The following is a 20,007-nucleotide window of genomic DNA, read 5'->3' as shown; positions in this document are numbered from 1 at the left end:
TTCTGTGTTGAATCCTTGCTTGAGAGGAAGGAGGTCATAATTGGTCAGGGATTCTATTTCTTTCTTTTTTTTTTTTTTTAGAAAAGCAATTGCTTAGAATGAAATGAATCTGTATCAGGGTATCTTTTTGTAGGATCATATTAATCATCTTACCCACAAACTTACTCTGTGGTCAAACTTTAGTCATAAGGATTTATTAAAAGCAATGGTTTGGTTAAGAAAAAAAAAAAAGAAAGAAAAAATATGTGTATGGGAGGAATGTAGACATTTAGTTGAAGTACAGTTGGTAGACTTTGACCACTCAGGGATATTTTCTTCATGGACTGTCTTACAGAGGCAGAACCTAACCGCACATGCTTCTTATGACTCTGATGCATGAATGGCAGCCCTAAGTGGGCTCCTCTTCACTTACTCCTTCTCCCCAATCTCTCCAGCACTGTTTTCCATTTCCTTCCCTTCCAGAGTCTGCGCTTATCAGTCCGGTACTCCTGTCCTCAGAGTGCCAGGCCAGCCAGGCCAGCTCCACATCCTCCTCCACAAGACCAAGCTGAAGTCTGCTGGTTCATCTGTTGATGTTACACAGTTTGAGCTCGAGCTCCTTATTCCTTGCCGGCTTCCCTTTTTTGAGTTCCAGTGGAGTGGTACTCTTGTGTCAGAGGGATTCAGCACTGCCCACTGTGTCGTGGCACTCTGAGCTGCTCCCCTTGGGTTCAGATGGGGCCAGAGTTGTCCAGTCCCATCATGCTGCAGCCCTAAGCTCCAGAGGGTGACCTGGATCGGATGCGCATCCTGGAGCTTAATTTCATAAGCCTTGGGGGCCTGCAAGCAGGAGGATTTGGAAACCGTTGAGAGGCCAGGTCCTGTGGGTTTGAGCCCAGACTCTACAGAGTTAAAACCTACAGGACAAATAAATCAAAAGAAGGACATAAAGAACGTTTGGGAGACACTGAGTCTGCAAGGCAAATAAATCCAGTATTGCAAGGGGAGGATTTTGTTTTGGGAGGTTGAAGTTTTGTTTGCCCTCCGAATGAAGGTGGTATTTCTATTCGTTAGCCAAAAAGACATCAGACTTTGAAAATGACTGAGATCAGAGCACTGTTGCCACACCAGGAATCAGAACTGTGGCATTTGAAGTTTCTTCAGAAAAGCACCTTTAGGCCAGCCTAATTTTACAGATTAAGGAACTGAGACCCATAAAAGTTTGTCATGTTCTCTTATTTTAAAAAAAAAAATTCGACCATGTCTGCGGTTATGGCCTCTCTTTCCTGCCTAACCCAAAGAGGTCAAGGAGCTTTCTCTTGCCCACTCTGGAGGGAACTCCTGGGGCCCCCCGCTGCTCTCCCTGCCCCGTGACTTTGTCCCAGAATACATAACACAGTGGGCTGGATCAGCCTCTGCTGAACTTTTCCCTGCCCGCCTTCTTGCCCCCGCCCCTACCCCCCCACAGGAATCTAGAGCCCTCCCAGTGGTGGTGTGAAGCCACTGGAATGTGGCATTCTGACCCCTGGCAGTTGAGTGTCCTGGATGGACCTGGCCTGGGAAACAGGAAGGACTCGGGGGAGGGGGAAGGAGTGCCCCATGGCCTTGAGGTGGGATGGAGGGAAAGGAAATGCTGCCCAGTGCGGCCCCACAGGCAGCTCCCGCTAGACTCCTACGCTGGGGGCGGGGCTGGCAGGGCAGGGAGCCGGTAGGTTTCCTCAGACCAGGCCTGTGGCCGGGGACCTCTGGCAGAGCCAGGCTCAGGAAGGTGAGCTGCCAGAGCAGTTGGGGTGAGGAGGAAAGGATGTGAGGGGAAGGAGGAGGAGCAGGCCAGAATGCAGAGGAAATTGTAGTAGGAGAGGACAAAGGTGATGGATGAGAGAAGGAATGTCCAGTGACCGTGTGAACTAGATGCACTTCTCACTTCAGAAACCAAGTACGTTAGCAGGAAAGACCCTCCTAAAGAAAATTCCAGCCAGGTGCAGTGGCTCGTGCCTGTAATCCCAGCTACTCAGGAGACTGAGGTGGGAGAATTGCCTGAACCCAGGAGGCAGAGGTTGCAGTGAGCCTAGATTGCGCCACTGCACTCCAGCCTGTATGATAGAGTGAGACTCCGTCTCAAAAAAAACCTTCTGTGCCATTTTTATTTTAGAGTAAAGCACACCCCGTTTGGAAACCCCAGTGCTTTTTATTTTTAACATGCTCAGCTTAGGCAAAGATAGAGTCACTGGGATTAGTGAAAGGGGTGGGTGCACATGCAAGTGTGAGGCCAACTGTTACTCACCTGTCTCTTTCTGTTTTCTGTCATTGGTGAACCCACCTGGACCACGCTTGGGTCTGTTACCTCCCTCGAAGAGGTTTTCAGAAAATCCTGAGGACGAGCCTCAGGGTGATGATATGCCCAGCAGCTCCTTGTTCCTCTCCAGGATTAGGGAACTTTGTATCCTCAGCTTCCTCCCAATTAAAGCCTTTCGCAGAATCAGGATGCAGAACCAGGGCCTGGAACCGCCTCAGCAAACCCTTGTGGAACCACTAGCAGGTCATTGCTGTTTCCAAACTGCGCGTGTTGGCAAGCTAGCTTTTCGTTGGGGATGTTTAAAATTAAATTCCGTGCTCGTGGGAAAGGAATAGAAACTATAGCTAGAGTCTGTTTCTGAAACACCTGTTTTAAGTGGAGAGCGATCCTAACTGCTGCCATACCTGAAGGGCTTGTGTTTCCTGTGCAGCTGGAATCTGTCTGTGCTGAGTAAATTAACTTCTGTGCCCAGGGTAGTCTTGAATGATAATTAGTGCTCCGTGGCCATGCTGCACATCCTGTCTGAAGCAAGGGTGGTAATGTCCTTTCCTCTCCTCACAGGACATTATATGAAGTCGTAGGAATAGTGGCCCTGGTGCTAAGTAGAAATACCATGGTTATGGCACTAATTTATTGGGCCTACCAGCCCAGGTGTGCAGCACCCCTTTCCCTCACCCGGTTGATAAGAAAGACACCAGGTGAGGCCCATTGTGATGCTGCAGGCAGTGTTGCAGCTACTTCGGCCTGTGTCTCCCGGCTTAAGGGGTGCCTCTTCTGGTCTGCCTTGAGAACTTCCAGTCTTCCATAAATTGGAAGTTCAAAACAATGGAATTAACAATGGAAAGAACAAGCACATACACATAAGTTTAAAGCTGTGCATCTCTGTATATTCTAATCCTTTGAAACTTGGTGATCATTATTGTTCGTTACATAGGATATGGATGTGATCAAAGCATGCTTTGGGAATTATCTGCGTTTGGTATTTTCTTTTTATATCCTAAAAGCTGTTAGTTCTTGAAATGGGTATTGAAGCTAATAAAATAGTAATTAGAGGTATTTCCACAAATTGTGAGCTTTGTCATTTGGGTAGTTTTTTTGAGACTTCTTTTCCACTCTAAACGCCAACTTTAAATAGAATAACATGACAGAATCATGGTCTTGAAAAATCCACATACTTAACTGCATATGGGAATACATATTGCTGTAGCATATGGAAAAAGGACTGAGTGATGCATACCTGTTTTATTTACATTTTCTTTTGGAAGCAAGTTATTTTCTACATGTGTATGTTTATACCTATGTGTGTTCTAATTTGAAATGTAGAAATCTGTAAAAAATTTTTCGTTAACTTTGACACTGCTGTGTTTTAAAATATCTGAAAGTTACCTGCTTCCTAGTCCTTGGAAGGCCTGAATTATTATAAAGTTTATTTATTTGCATCTCAGCCATTCCCAAAAGATTTTAAATGTGAATGCAGAAATAGCAAATAAACAAACCTGAAACTTTGATACCTACAGAACGTTTTTAAAGCTGCTTCTTTTTTCCCATGCAGTGTTGTTAGTAGAGAATAGTATTAGTTACCTCACAGAGCAGTCACTTACTCAGGTTTACCGTTCATTTACTTCAGCAAGCGGATATTGGGGCCTGCTGTGTGTTCAGCACAGAGTGAGTGTAGAAATGAGAGAAGCAGTTTCTGCTCCCAAGAAGCTCAGCAATGCCTTAGAATAAGGGAAGTGCTGGGGGTGAGTGTGCCAGAAAGAGAGCGGGATGGGTGGGAAAAAATGGAAAATCAGACTTCTTTGAAGAAAAGATATTTAAGCTGGGCACAGTACGGTAGTAGCACCTTTCTAGGTAGACAGGAGGAAATAAAACTGTTCCTAAGCAGAGCAGTGGGATCCGTAAAGGCCCATTGGAGTGAACGTGCATAGCATACTCAGGAAATCAGCTGATTGAGTAAATATTTATGGAGGCTCTACTATGTGCTGAGCCCTCTTCCAGGTGCAGAAGATACAGCAGTGAACAAGACAAAAATTCCTACCAACTGGAGCTTTCTGATAGAATCAGCCAAATTAGTAAGGAAAACATACAGCATACAAGAGGAGAGAAGTGCTACGGAGAACAATAAAGCTGAGAAAGGGGACAGAGGCGGCCACAGTAGTGTCTTGTTTGCAGTTTTAATGGTCTGGCAAAGTCTTGCCGGAAGTTGAGTTTGATTGAAGACCTGAAGGTGTGCTGGAGTGAACCATGCGCGCACCTGGAGCAGGATGTTCCAGACAGAGGGAACACAAGTGCCAAAGCCTTGAGGCCGCAGTAGCCGGGGAGGGGAAGAGCAGCTGTCTGCACAGTGGGAGGTAACTGGAAGGTCAGCTAGGGCTAGGCACAGGCCTAATTTATCAGTGTGAGGGGTCAGACCTGACCCTGTGGTCAGGAGGGTGCCATCATAGATTTATAGATACGGCTTGTGCTGTCATCTCTGGGACCTCCAAAGTGAGGACCCAGTGACTTAGAGCTGAGTGTCTGTTAGGTATACAGGTAAGATGCTACACAAAGGAAACTCCAGTTTTGTAAGAAATGTGTAAATATGTTTTTCAAACATGTTCTTAAGACTTTTTAATGTTTCTGTGTTCTTGTTATAGTTGTCTGGTTTATTTCCCATGAATGTTAGGGATCAGATCGCTGCTGTGTAAATCATAGTCCACCCAAGGTGTTCATATTCATTTCTTAATATGGCCTAAGGCAAGAGTCCTGCTTTTCATTGTCCCCTAATTTATATTTGCTTCTTTCTGAAGAGTTTTAAAATGGATTTCAAGGACTTGATGCCTTTAAAATCAGTGGATCAGTCCCTGCGAGGTTTCTTAACAGGCCACAGTTGTCTCTCTGATTCTTATTTCTGATTTATAGCACTACTGTCCACCTAAACATACACTAACCATGTGGATCTTAATGATGTTTTAAGAAAAAAAGGTTTTGACATACATGCCAGACTTTCACTTAAGATGAAACTGGGCAACTAGGAAATGGTATGCCGTACGTATGAAGCAAAGTTCATTGAATATTGCTGGCAAATTTAGTTTTGTTGCTGGGATAACCAGATTCTTGGACTGTGTAGTAGGAATAAATAAGACCAAACATAATCTTGTTTCACCAAAAAAAAAAAAAATAAAAATCAAAGGTTTGGGTTTTTAGGCAAGATATTTAGGGAAGATATTTCTTTGTAGATCAGTATTAGAGTTAATGGCAAGGATCAGTAATATAATTGTTGGAATTTATATCACTCTTTCATTTATCTTCCACTTGGTTTATTTTGAAGACTTCAGATAAATTATTAAGGTAAAGTACACAGCAGTGCTGAAGTTGATTTGTAAAAATATCCCTTGCAAAAATGATTGCTTGCTGATTTCACAAAGTTATTATCCTGAAAAGATTCCTTATTGCTACTTCCAGATCATCACACCTTTTAAAAACTATTACTTGCTTTTCAGGAGTATTGCTGTATATGAAGGTCTTAGCAAAGAACCTCTGTTTTCCTGGATGATAGATTAGTTGACATTATGTTTCTATTGGTGGGTTTTCTGTTCTGATGGCTCCAAAGGTGCTTCTGCAACTCTGTTTGTCTTGGCTGCAAGGTGTCATAGAGGGGCCTCTGCTTGTCCTTGTGGTTCAGGGACCATCAGCAGGGGTCTCCAGGCCATATTACTGGAGATGGACCTCACCAGAGTGAGATGGGAGAATTAGTGGTGTTCCTGCCTTTCTTTTCCCTGATGCTCAGGTCTTCTAGATTGACATGAACTTGAAATTTTGCCCAGCCTTTGACTACCTCACTTTCCTCTTTCTTCAGCTCCTCATGTCCCCTGCTGGGTGACAGCCTATATGGGATTCAGACCTAGGTAACTCAGCTTCCCTCCTCAGTAAAACTGATTAATCCGTGGAGAGTGCTTATTCCAGTCTCTGGCACATAGAAAGTGCTCTGTGAGTGTTAGCTGTTATCAGAAGATTAGTCTTAGAGGGTGAAATGTGCTTTATTATCTGTGCTACCTCTTCACCTAGTATAATGAAAAATGTGTATCCTTCAAAGTGCTTATTTTCAGAGCACCATATTTAGTTGTTAGAAGGTCTGGTCACATTTCTTTTCACTCTAGTGGTTCACACTTTTGGATGTGTGCAATTCCCATACCTAGTCTTCTGGTTTACTCTTGGTGATTTGACTAACAGATTTTAGGTTAGAGCATCCATTAATATTTATAAAATGGTACTGTGCATTATTCATGTCCTCAAGTCACATTCTGGCAAGAAGCATTAACGTGTGTCACATTATCTAATTATTGTCATAATATACAGAAGTGGCAGAAAGGGAGATTAAAAGTTTATTATTTAAGTTATTTATCTAACATGGTTGAGGCATATTCATTCACTCATTCGACATGCCATAAATATTGATTTGTGGAAGTGTTGCTTAATATAGTATTGAGGTTAAAAGAAAACTTGAATTAATATTAATATTTCACAAGTAGGAAGGCTGAGATCCAAAGATGTTTCTCTGTTATTTCTAAATAATTGACTTTTCTTCCTCTACCAACAAAGTTACTTTCCAGAAAAAGTTTGCCGCTCAAAGATTCACATCGGTTTGATTAAATTCATGTGCTTGTCCTCCCTATCCCTATTTATTCCTTCTGCAGGTATTTATTTTGCTAAGCTACTATTTGCTAAGCCATATGATAGTTCAGTGATGAAGAGTAAAAAGTAGATCCTTAGTTTCAAAGAACCCACTTCTGGTAAAGGAGATTAGATGAACAATTTCATTGTGCTGCTGTAAGTGAAGTAATTTTAATAGATATGCAGTAGAAGTCCTACATTGGAAATCATATTTAATTCAGTCCCTGTAGAGTGGGGAAATCTAAAGAAAGTATTAACCACTGAGGAGGAGTTTCCAGTGCAGATGAAGAGAAGTAAGTTTCTAGTTAGAGAGAACAGCCATGAATGTCATGAAACAACATGGGACATTCATGCAATTCATAGTCACTCTTACTGGAGGAAGAGGGAGGCATGGCAGAGATGAGGTTGAAGAAGTTTGCTGGGATCAAGTCTATACTGGCTTTGCGTTGTTCCATGTCAGGGACTCAAATGACTGCACGTTGGACTTCATTTTGTAGACCATTGCTTTGCAACTCCATAGCCTTAAGAAGTTTGATTGAGCTGTTCCCTTAACACCCCTTGCTGGGTGTTATTTACTTTAAAGCACCTCCGTAGGAGGATAAAACACTCTGAACCAGGTATGTAAGAGACAGCTAATGACCTGGCTTAATCCAAGGATGCCTTTTTTAGAGTATCCTGATGAAGAGATCAAATAGGGAATAATTAGACATTTCTCCTACTTTTTTCCTCAACCAAGATTTATTGATTTTTTAAGTAAGAGTGTGTGTGATAACTGAAAATTGATATCCTTTGAAGCTGGATAAACATGGAGTTACATTTTTTTATTGGACATTCAAGTTCAGAGACAGCTGCGTTGCTTAATCATGGCCTGTGCCTGAATAGAAGGCTGATCTAGCACAGCACAAACATGAACCAGGGGAGAAGACCTGAGATTTTCCTTGGAAACTATTGGATTTTACTCTTAAAGCAGAGGGAATGTAAGAGAGTGAAGTTCTGTGCCACAGAGTGCAGTCAGACTAACTGCAGCTAGGAAAACATGTAAATGTGCATTAAATACCTACCTTGGTTATTCAAAAAATTTCAGAAATGGAGCCATTCAGTGTCTAACTTTGAGTAACTTCCTAATAAAACCTCAAAAGAGAAAGTGATTGAAAAAATATACATCGAAGTATCTGGATGAATTAACATGCTGTGTGAGACTATTCATCAAAAGCCATTTATAAGATGTCTTAATAATCTTTCTCAAGTACCAGTTTTTTAATTTTGTTAACTGTTTTTGTTGCTTTTATTTTCTCCGTAGATTTATTATTTCCATCCTCCTTGATTCTTTGAACTTGCTCTGTTGCTCTTTTTTGGAGTTGGATGCTTAGTTCATTCTTTTTTTTTTCCACCTGCCTTATGCCCTGTGAAATTTCCCTTTAAACACTGTCTTAACTGTGTCCCCATCAATGTTGACATATGGTGCTTCCATTGTTCTTCATTTTTAAGTATTTGGTAAGTTTCCTATAAACCCCTCCCATTAAAAAATCTTTTTATTATAGAAACTTCCAAATACATACAGAAGTAGAGACAGTTGCGTCATGACAGAGTGCTTCAACAATTGTCAGTTCATAGCCAATCCTGTTTTATTAAATGAGGAGATTTACTGAGACCTCAGCTAGTGAATCCTCTAGGATGGAGATACTGGAAAGGTCCTGGAAAGTGATGTTCATTACATTAAAAGACCTTTGGCTTGCCTTACTCTGCATAGTGACTTTGTTTTCAAAACGAAGTCAAATTGGTCTGATAATGGAACATTATTTTAAATTTAAATTATGACTGCCATAGGCATGTGATTCTCTGGCACTGTTCCCAATAAATTGTTAGCATTGTACAATTTCAATAAAGATGCTAGAATCAAACATCAGGATAAAGTCTAAAGGGGCCTCATGAATTATCCATTCCACGTCCTTTTTGTAATTAAAAAATTGGAGCTTAGAGAGCTAAATGCCTTATTCAGGGTCCTGCTGTGAATGAGTGACAGAGCTCAGGTTGTGGTCTCCTGGGCCAGGGCCCTCTCCATTACACCATCCCCCACTGGGTTGTTTCTCCGTATACAGTTTAAGATGGCTCCTAGGTTAGGCAGCACTGTGAAGTAGGAGAGTTGTGTCCTGCAGCCCCAGTTTCTCCCGTCCTTATTCCTTGTTTCACGAAACATGAAACTGGTGCTTCTCTTGTTAGTTGTATTGCTGAGGTGTATGATGGAAAGTGTAGCAAAGGGACATATGCTTATTAACAAATATTTTGCTGTAAGTTGATTTAGTATATTGGATCAGTGCTGCTTGTTTTTCAGTGAATTCCTCACTTGGACATAATAAAAATCAGTGTTCTTGTTTGTTATACATTTAGATGTTTGCATCAGTTTAAGAGTTAGTCTTCAACGAAAAATTGTGTCCACACTTTAGTATTCCATTGTTTGAAAGATTCAGGCTTTGTCCACTCTGGTTTATAGTTACATATGCTTAAAATTGTTTCACTTTGTAGAAATGTCTGTAAAATACATTTTTGTAACATGAATCATTTCTACTGATAACCATAAATTTGCCCTTCCTGCTTTGCACTGATTACAGCACAAGGAAGAGAAGGAGAAGGAAGTGCCAGCTTTGGGTACATAGGCCTTAAGCTTGAAGCAGAGAGAATGAAAGCAGACTGTATTCGATTCCTCCTTGAGCAGAACTGAATGCCTGATAACAGCCAGCCAGGAGCTGGGGGAGTTAAGAGCAGCAATTTTACATTACACTGGAGTTTCTAGGCTGGCATGAAAAGAGATGCCAGTATTAGCTATTTGCATCTTCCTGTAGCCACAGGGATATGTGAACAGCTGGAGAATTAATTTGATATATATTCCCAGAAGCTTCTCTTCTGCCAACAGAATTCCATTACTGTGAGCTTCTGAGTATGTACTGTGAATTTGTTTCTTGCTTTTTAATATCTGCTATAGCATATTTCTGGTGAGTGGATTGCCATATAATGGGGTGCAGCCATCTCTTGGTTTGGAGTAAACTCTATTAACCTAAACAGATACTAGGTGAAAATGGTAAGAATCTGAGTATACAAATGCTTTCCACCTTCCGGATGGCAGAAATTTCATATGAACACACAATACACAATACTTTGTCCAGTAAGTGCACTCATACCTGAAATGTTTTTTTCCATGTTAGTGGAATTTCAGACACCAACAAGCAGATGGAAAGATATGTTGAAGGGCATAGAGGTTGAATCCAGGACCACTCAAAGCTGGTGTTGCCACAGCTGGTTCCTGTAGCTCCTTAGCACAGGGGTTCTGTATCCCCTGGAGCTGCTGCTTCACAAATCTGGTATTGGTTATGCCTCCATACATCTTGTAAGAGGCCTCATCCTTCGTATCCTTCTCAGTGCCCACTTTCCTGCCTTCAGGATGGAAACTTCTCTCCAACTAGCCTTTGCGTTGAAAATCTTTCATGTCAAATGTAGAAGGAAAGAATTTCAGGCATCACCGAGAATATTGGAAGATACTCTTAGAGGAGAAAGACTTAAGTCCAGGACAAGACTGAATGTAGCTATTGGAAGTACAGGTGTTTTCTGCCTTGGCAACATATGTTGTTCACTCTTGTAAAGCAAATAAAAAAACCTACTCATATTCTGCAAAATCATTCATTACACTAAAAATAAGAGAGCTGTTGGGAAAAAATAGGGTTGGGGAAGGCCACTTAAGACCTATGCAACTGTGTGCATAGAGGATAAGTGCAAACAATAAGAACTCAAATAAAAATACTGGCCCAGGTAAGCTGCCCCTGGCATTTATTTGCACCTGGCTCACTGGTAGCCTATCCTTTGCAGTCCTCCATACTCCGAAGCTCATTCTGCCTCCTTTCAGGGCATGGGATGTTGAAGATGTTTACTTTGCATGTAGAACAGTGTTATCAGAATTCAACATAACATGCAGTAGTTTCTTCATCATTGTGGTTTTTCTTTTTTTTTTTTTTAAACTACAGGGGCAAGTGTCTCCAGGCTTCTCATTTCTACTTGCAGTTTCCCCAGATAGTTTAATATAAAGGATATTTTAACCACCAGAGCAGTCATTTCTTGCACTAAAGAAAGGAATTTAAGCAAAATTTTCAGCCTTTTCTTCAGGTCTTTCAAATACTGGTAAGACTCTTCACTGTGAGAAAACTTGCTCCTGATATTTATTTTTATTTATTTATTTTTTTTGACAGAGTCTTGCTCTGTCACCCAGGCTCAAGTGCAGTGGTGCGATCTTGGCTCACTGCAACCTCCACCTCCCAGGTTCAAGCAGTTCTTATGCCTCAGCCTCCCAAGTAGCTGGGATTACAGGCATGCGCCACCACACCCGGCTAATTTTTGTGTCTTTTGTAGAGACAGGGTTTCATCATGTTGCCGAGGCTGGTCTCGAACTCCTGGGGCGAAGTCATCTGCCTTTCTTAGTCTCCCAAAGTGCTGGGATTACAGGCGTGAGCCGCCGCGCCTGGCTCACTTTTGATTTTTTTTGGAACATTAATGTGCTGGGAAAAAAATCACATGAGAACCAGCAGAACATCTGTATTATACTGACACCATTTTCCTGTTTACCAGTTACATATTAGCTAAATCACATTAAAGAAACATTCATTTTTATGGTTCCATGGTAACTGCTAGAAGACTTACCCAGCATTCTTTGTTACTCCTTGGCCCAGGTGTACCTGCAGGACGTGCTCTTTAGAACAGCAGTTCTCAAAGTGTGGGCTACAGACTCCTGAGGAGCCCCAAGCTCTTTTAGGGTGGTACATCAGGTCAAAACTATTTCCGTAATAATATTAACATTTTATTTGCTTTTTTTTCTTTTTCCATTTTGTACTAATGGTGCAAAAAAAAAAAAAAAAATGGTACATAAACCTCCTGATACTTTAGTATGAATAGAGGTTGTGGCACCAAATTGTGCTAGTCAGTTATTGTGTATTCACTGTATACTTTCAGTAAAGCAAAATGATAAGTAATTGAACAAAATAATAAAATAAAAATTAGTTTCCTTGAATGCCCTTGATCAAAGCAATACAAATTATTAAGTTTATTACATTTCAGCCCTCAATTACACATCTTATTAATGTTCTGTGGGATGAAATGGGAAATACACATAAAGTAATTCATCTGCATACTGAAGTACAGAGCTTGTCATGAGAAAAAGCAATATATTTCAAGATGTCTTCTGAACATCCAAGTGGAAGTGTTGGTTTAGCAGTTTAATATACCTGGCACTTCACTGTAGTACTCAATATTAGACATATTTGAACATATATGAATTTGAATATATTTATGAAATTAGTAGGTTTCTCTATTTTATACTTAGAGAAAGTACCCTATCTAATATCCTAATTTGGTATCTTGCAGAAATTATAAACTTAAAAATACATTTGCAGAGGTACCTCAGTTGTCTTGACCTTTCAGGCGAGGAGACTACATCTTGTCACATTTAGGGTACCAGGAAAAAACCTACTTCATGTTGTTAAAGACCAGTACCTCTGTTTTTAACTTTTTTTTTTTCCTGATCAGTCCAAGGAGAAACCAGGAACTGTGTTAGAGAATGAGAACCTTGATTCTTGTGGTGTGTATGTGGATTTACTTAGGAAAAGAGAGATTTTAAAACATAATTTGCCAAATGCTGTTAACAGAACTCTTGGGCTAAGATTTGATTTCTATAATCAAAGCTCATTACATTTTTGCTTTCAGTCCTTGTTGATTTTGTTAAATTATTTTAAAATGTAATGTTCTGTAATACCAGAAAAGCATTTGTCTCAGTAGCATGTTGTACTTGATCCTATGAAGCAGTGGTTGCTAAGGAAACTATTTCGCACGAAGAAAAACAAAGTATTGATTAGGAACAGGCAGAAAGTTGAAGGAGTTTACTCTCAAAAAAAGAAAATAAAAGTGTCTCAGATGTTGTTAGCTTTAGAGTCAGAGATGCTTCCTGTCTGGACATAGTGGCAGCAGTGTTTCTGAGGGGGATGGTCACCTTCACCTGAGCATCTTCAGGTGAGTCTGCTGCTGCTGCCCGGAAACTTCTGCTGAGAAAGCAGCAGAAAACAGCAAGGGGGCAGCGGCCTCATCAAAGGCCTTTTAGTTCTGATTCCAGATTTGGGGGAAATGGTCTTCCTGTGGGGTGGCAGAGAAAAGCATCTGGCAGTGAAAACCAATTGGCTGTGAGATGGGCTGCATGGAAGGACTGTTGATGCCAGCCAGGTAATAAGAGGTTGAAGTCTTAGAGCTGAACGGTGGAGGAGGAGAGTAATGATAGGTGATGCCTACTGAGAAATGCGCCCAGGATTCCAAGCATTTCTTTGAAATGTGTGCCTCATACAGTGCTGTAATAGTAAGCTTTTAAAACAGGATTTGTGTTGTTTAAACAGGTTCTTTATTATATCTTGAAGCATAGTTTTCCTTGTGATGTTTTGTGTATATATGTGTGTGTGTATATATATTTTTTAATCATTTTTTAATTAGGCACTTTTTTGTTAAAGATACAACTGCATTGACCATACCAGTGACGTGTATGTGTCTGTGTATATACACACATATGTATAATACATATATACACATATGTGTATGTATATACATGTGTGAGGCTTCTTTGTCTGCTGGGGAATTATGGCTTACATAAAACCACTATGGTAGGGGCCAACAGGTCTGTGCAGATGTTTGTGGGAGCACGGAGGATGGAACACCTTCTTCTCCTGGGGCAGGTGGAGAAGGCTTCTTGAAAGAGGTAATATCTGAGCTAGGTTTTGAAGGATGAACAGGAGATATCAGAGGAAGAAGGGAAGGAGGTATCCCAGGTGGATGACACTCCCGAGTAAAGCACGGGAGCAGTTCCTGCAGGTTTGTGGTGAGAGCCTCAGTGTGCCTAGAGCATTAGGATGTGAGAGGGACTGGTGAAAGACGAGTCTGCAGAAGTAGCTACAAGCCATGCCATGAAGAAGCTGATATTCTACAGTAAGAAGCTGGGACATTTTCTTGTTGCCAAGAGATAATTACTGGCCAGGTTTGTTTTTTGAGGAAGATGGATCTGGGGACATTGTGGGGAGTGAGGTGGAGTGACTAGAGAATAGTGGCAGGGAGCCAGGTTAGAAGACATTGTGGTAGTTCAGGAGAGTGGTGTCTTCAGGGAGTTCCAATTAGAATGGTGGGAAGGGATGTTTATTGTGGAAAAAATTCTACAGTAGAATCAACTCAGTAACTGCACGTATTTATAAGAACAGTAATAAAGGTTTCCTCTTAAAACTATGAAGGAAAGGAGGACAGGAGGACAGATACACAGAGTTTTTCAGTAGCTCAAATGTTACTTGAATTTCTTACAAGTTCTTTTAATTCCTAGGGCTAAGCTGTCTTTCAGTTATGAATTTGCATATGTAGTTACAAAAATTCCTCCATGGCAAATCTGACTGAACTATAGTAAAATGCTAGTACTACTAGCATGTTAACAGTTAAACAGATAAGAAATCACTTGGATGCACATTTTATTATAACTGAAGACAAATATCACCTTCTTTTCTATGTTGAATTTTTTCAATATGGTATTCTTTTTCTGATTTTCCTTTCAGAGTACTTTAGTAATTTCATTGTTGTCTTGAAGATAGGAATGTACTTTTGTGTGTATATGTTATATGTGCGTGTGTATTGCTTCTCTCTCTCTCTCCCCTCCTCTCTGTCTGTCTGTCTCTCTGTCTCTCTGTCTCTCTCTCTCTAGGACCAAATATAGGCTAAATAGGAGAACAAATTTTAAAACATAAATTGTGTGTCGGTATAAACTTCAAATCCGAAAGATAATCATTTTACTAAAATCTGAGGCTTTGATCAAATAAGTGAGCCTGATTTCCTGAAATCAAAACACAGAGATTTTCTATTCTCCCTTTTCAAAGGACCGCCCTGAAGCTCTTTATGTAGTAAATAACATTCTTGTAAAGACCTCTTGATGAGAAAATTATTTATTTCAGTCCGGAAGAGCAGACTTTTGTCTCACTTATGCGCTGAGCAGTGATGCCAGCAATAAAAGCTAACCCTATAAAAATCAGAGTCTTTTGTTTGTACTTTTTTTTTTTTTTTTGAGACGGAGTTTCACTTTGTTGCCCAGGGTGGAGTGCAGTGGCGCAATGTTGGCTTGCTACAACGTCCGCTTCTCTGTTTCAAACAATTCTCCTGCTTCAGCCTCCTGAGTAGCAGGGACCACAGGCGCACACCACCACATCCAGCTAATTTTTGTATTTTTAATGGAGATGGGTTTTCATCATGTTGGCCAGGCTGTTCTCAGGTGATCTGCCCGCCTCGGCTTCCCAAAATGCTGGGATTACAGGCATGAGCCACCACTCCCAGCCAAAAACAGATTCTTAAGATGGCATTTATACCTGCCTTAGTTTGAGCAAGAGGTTTAAGGTTTCTTAAATTCAAGTACTTTAAAAAATTCTCTTCAGATATGCTTATCAGAAACATGTTTACTATGCAACAGGCAGTACCCATTTCAGGTGGGTAAAGTATCTGTTAAAGATAATGCTAAGTGTGGGAAAAACCCATGTAATGGCCCAAGGATTCATAGAGAGATAGTCTAATTTCCTATAAGAGATGTTTCAACTATGAGGAATATTAAGAATTGAACCTGCATATGATTCTGTCATATTCATTGCATTTTTTTGGAGCTGAGCCATGATAGCTGTTTTTAAAATGTACTTTATTTATTGTGGTCTGCTCCATTCCCTGATCAGAACCTGATTTGGTCTCAGCCTCAGTTTTCAGTTACCTCAGCCTGTCACTGAGCTGCAGGCCTTTAGTTTTGTTGTCGTTTCTGACTTTGGGTTGGTAGTGATGGATACTACCAGTCTGTCCCCAAATGCATTAGAGGGGATCCCCTCCACTGTGACTCTTTTGGTGGTGTCTGATTTTTGTTGTTGATTATTAGCTGCCTTAATGTAGTAAGTTGAAGAGCTGTTTTAAATCTAAAGTCGGTCCCTACCAATAGAGTAAAAAATTAGCTTTTCAAAGAGAGTCTCACTCAGTTTCCCTGGCTGGAATGTAGTGGGGTGATCAACCTCCTGGGCAAGTGATCCTCCCACCTCAAACTCCTGAGTGCTGGGACCACAGGCATGCACCACCATGCCCAGCTAGGTTTTTTTTATTTTTGTAGAGACTGGATCTCACTGTGTTGCCCAGGCTGGTCATGAACTCCTGGGCTCAAGTAATCCCCCCGCCTTGGTCTCTGAAAATGTTGGGATTACGGGCATGAGCCACTATGCCTGGCCGAAACAGAACTTTTTAAAAAATAATTTTGTAGATTGACAAATGTGACTCTTGTAATTGTATTGAACATGAAAAAACCCAGGAATCTTTATTTGATATTAAACATTTTTAAAGGCATCTCAATTGTTGTTGTAATAACACATAAGAGAAGTAGTGGGTTTTTGTTTCAAACCTTTGTGCATATAGCTATTTAATGCCTACATGTATGGCTATTATTTCAGTTTTCTCAGTTATTTTGAAGAGATTGGGTTTCATTCATTTGTAAAGTTTCAGCCAGACTGCCTTTCACAAATTGATTTGTCAAAATTGAATGTTAATCTTGACATTCCAGTGCATTTTTGCCCTCAAACAGGCCTTTGAATGAAGCTGCAAACACACATTATCTGGTTGTTAATTGTTTTACAGATGAGAACTGGACTGATGACCAACTGCTTGGTTTTAAACCATGCAATGAAAACCTTATTGCTGGCTGCAATATAATCAATGGGAAATGTGAATGTAACACCATTCGAACCTGCAGCAATCCCTTTGAATTTCCAAGTCAGGATATGTGCCTTTCAGCTTTAAAGAGAATTGAAGGTAAGCATTAATTTTTGTTAACCATCCAGTCGTAAGCCTTACCATTATGTAACTCTGAGTGGTAATAGTATTTGAGCTTGAAAAGGCAAAGAGAAGTTTACAGAGAGTGGTAGTTTGTATAATCCCAACTAAGATACATAAAGTTTACCAGGTGCTGATGTGATGTGTGTGTTTCCAAGACGCTGTGGAATGGCGGTGCTGTAGTGGTGTGAGCGGGGCCCTCTGTGTCAGCCCTCCTAGGCCACCTGTGCATAATGGATGATTTCACAAGCGGTGTGCTTGAGATCAGCATCTGTTGTCTCCAGGTCCATTCCGTTTGATTTACCGTAGGATGGTGCTCCATGAGGAGAGTCTCCTAATTAGAAATGCGGCTCATCTGGCATGAAAGAGTTATCTCTTTAGCAGAAGTGGGAGAGTTATACAGTGATGATTGAAGGCTTAGGTTGGTTTTACTGGAGGGCAGGAATCACATAGGGCGTGGAGGGATCATTAGGCACTTCACCTCTGGAGAAAAGTCAGAAATTGCATTCAAGTAACAAGAAAATTATACTGATATGGCCCATAACTTTTGTATATTCATACATACAACTGAGAAAACACTTCAAGAAATTGAAAATGTGACTCATCACCACAGTAATCTCCTGTGGAGTACCCAGAGCTTGGTGTCATGGCTCATAGCCAGAATTCAGAAGGAGTAAAGCCTAGGTTTGGGTCTCAGTTCTGCCGCTGAGCAGCATTAAACTCTCGTAGCCCCTGGTTTCTTCTTGAGGGAAAAAGATGCCGAAAGAGACATTCTTAAATATACCTCTTATCTCTAAAATGATGTCATTGTAAGATGGAATGGTTGGTAATCTAATACCAAGGATTCTTAAAGTCCAAAAATCAAGCTTATAAGGTCAGTAAAGCAGGACTGAAGTTTTGGAAATGTACTTAGTTTCCAAGTTATATTAAATGGTAAGGAAGAAGAAATTTGCAGTAGCCTACAAAATAACATTTCTCTTCGTATTTACCAGTGCTCCTGAGTCATTAGAAAAGAATAGAGTAGAAAACAATAGAAATAACATTTGCGAATTGCAGAGGATCCTAGAGAACATTTAGTCCAGTCCTTGAACTTGAACATTGGGAAACTGAGCTTCCACGCATTTGATGAGTATCAGTGCTAGTACTAACCACACCAAGTATTTTTCCTGTCACATCATGACTTAAACAATACCATTGGTTACCTAACTCATTTCTGTTGTTCAGTTGCCCTTTGCTCCCCACACCCATTGCCTGCCATAAAAGAGTATTTTGCCAACTTCAGTATGTAAACATTTAGGGATATAGATGATGTGATCACATGTCTGTTTACATAGTTAATAATTTAACTGTGCATACACATTTAAACTCATGTAAAGTCATACAGCAATTTAGAATTACTACTTTTTGCCATTCTTACATTTTTAGGAAACTGTCCTGAATGGTGAATGCCTCAGCATTGCTATCATTATCTCTACTCAGGCCCCCTTGCAGGTCATTTAATGCCCTGCTCCTGAACATGCCCACTTCACTGCCACCTAAGTTGTTTGAGATGCAGCAGATTTTGAATCTAAGGATGATGCTATCACAGGAAGTTTTGTCCCAAAACCCAGTATCTCTTCACATAAAATTAGGACAGTTGCATTTGTAATTAGTTAGGCGTGTATTTATGATCTTTGCAATGTGGAGATTAACTTGATTGATTTTTAAAGTGATTCTAAAAAGGGTGTTTGTGAGATCCAGCATTTCCAATTTTGAGACCATTCCCACAGGAATAATTACTGTATCTGATTGAATTTCTTTACCTGTTATTTTCCAACTTATTATTTCAGATGGCTTCTATGTAATCCAAATGTGGAATTAGTTGAGGTCATTTAAGGTTAATGTATCTTCTACAAACAGTGCTTTGTTATTCAAAATAAAGCACCAAGCAGTATGTGAGATCTTGTGAGAAATCAGGATTAGGGGATTTCCCTTTTCTGAGAAGGAATTTTGAAGGAAAAAGTGTACTTATATTCAGGTATATATTGTATATGAAAGAATTAGTGATAAAATCATACTTAATAAATATCCACGTCATTAATAGTGACAGAGACTTGGAATGCTATAGGACCTCAGTGCCAAGAAAGTATGATTTTGAATTGTATGATAAGGTATCATGGAGGGTAGAGTCAAACAATTTAGAATAGCGATGATGATGGATTTCAGGAGTGAGGTCAACATGGACGAAAGAAGAAAATGTGGAAGTGGGAATCTGCATGACTTACATGGAACACACTAGGGAAACTGGTCTGAAAGAGCAGAGTTTTATGTTGGTGGACAATAGGAAATAAAGGTTCGAGGCAGGATAGGACCAGATTATGAAATGTCTTAAACATTGTACAACAAGCTTAAGCCAGGTAATATGAGCAATCAGAGATCATTGTGGGTTTATGAACAGACAGAATCAGAAAGAAGATGGTGAAGTCAACATCAGGCAGACTTTGGTTGTGGTGGAATGCAAAATGAATTAGCAGAGGGAAATAATGGCAGTCAGGAGGCTCATTGGAGAGCTTTTCAGCTCTTTAGATGGGGTACCACAAGAAACTGGACTAGAGTGGCAGCAGGAAAACAGCAAAGAAGAAATGGATATATGCATCATTTTGATGGAAGAACCTACGGTGTCTGCTAGCAGGAAAGGGAAGGATGAAAATTACACAAATATGATTCTAGGGTTTCTAACCTGAAATAGTAGAATGATAGTACAAGTTATAGACGTAGGAAGACTTGAGGAGTCTCGTAATAAAATGATAATGAAAATAGGGGTAATTGTTTTAGGGGAATGTAGGGTCAAGAAGAGCTTAAGAAAATACAGGAGATACTACAGCATGTTTGGATGATGATCGCAACGATCTAGTAAGAAGGAAAAGCCAGTAATGTAAGACGGGCGATTGCAGGAGCAAAGACTTTGAGGAATAAGGAGAACAAAATTGTTTCTGTTTCTCAGGGGAGTATAAAACAAGGTCATCATCTGACACTGAGATGGAAGAAAGAGTGTGGAAAATCAAAGAGAAAGAGGAAAATGTAAACAGATATCTTTAAAGGAAAGGACAAATGAATTAACTAGGGAAATGTAGTAGGGTCACCTACTGGTGCTGACAGCTTATTTGAGGTTAGTGGTTATGCCTTTGGAGAGAGGCCAGCCA

At 40.4% G+C, this 20,007-nt stretch overlaps 1 protein-coding gene across 1 annotated transcript in view; it reads left to right on the top strand.

Annotated features, from left to right (window-relative positions):
• Positions 1–379: 379 nt before the first annotated feature.
• Positions 380–20,007, top strand: part of LOC105530468 (cysteine-rich motor neuron 1 protein-like) — a gene marked incomplete at its 3' end in the record, with an annotated part of 88,544 nt that continues 68,916 nt past the window's right edge. The window contains exons 1-3 of the mRNA XM_011968035.1: positions 380–651; positions 2,837–2,973; positions 16,631–16,804. Of these exons, the coding sequence (XP_011823425.1) occupies positions 380–651; positions 2,837–2,973; positions 16,631–16,804 (583 nt within the window). The remainder of the gene's footprint in view (positions 652–2,836; positions 2,974–16,630; positions 16,805–20,007) is intronic.

This window comes from Mandrillus leucophaeus, unplaced genomic scaffold (genome assembly GCF_000951045.1).
Source record: "Mandrillus leucophaeus isolate KB7577 unplaced genomic scaffold, Mleu.le_1.0 Scaffold823, whole genome shotgun sequence".
Taxonomy (NCBI): Eukaryota; Metazoa; Chordata; class Mammalia; order Primates; family Cercopithecidae; genus Mandrillus; species Mandrillus leucophaeus.
The sequence above is the reverse complement of the archived record's forward strand: the minus strand, read 5'-3'. Positions and strand labels throughout refer to the sequence as shown.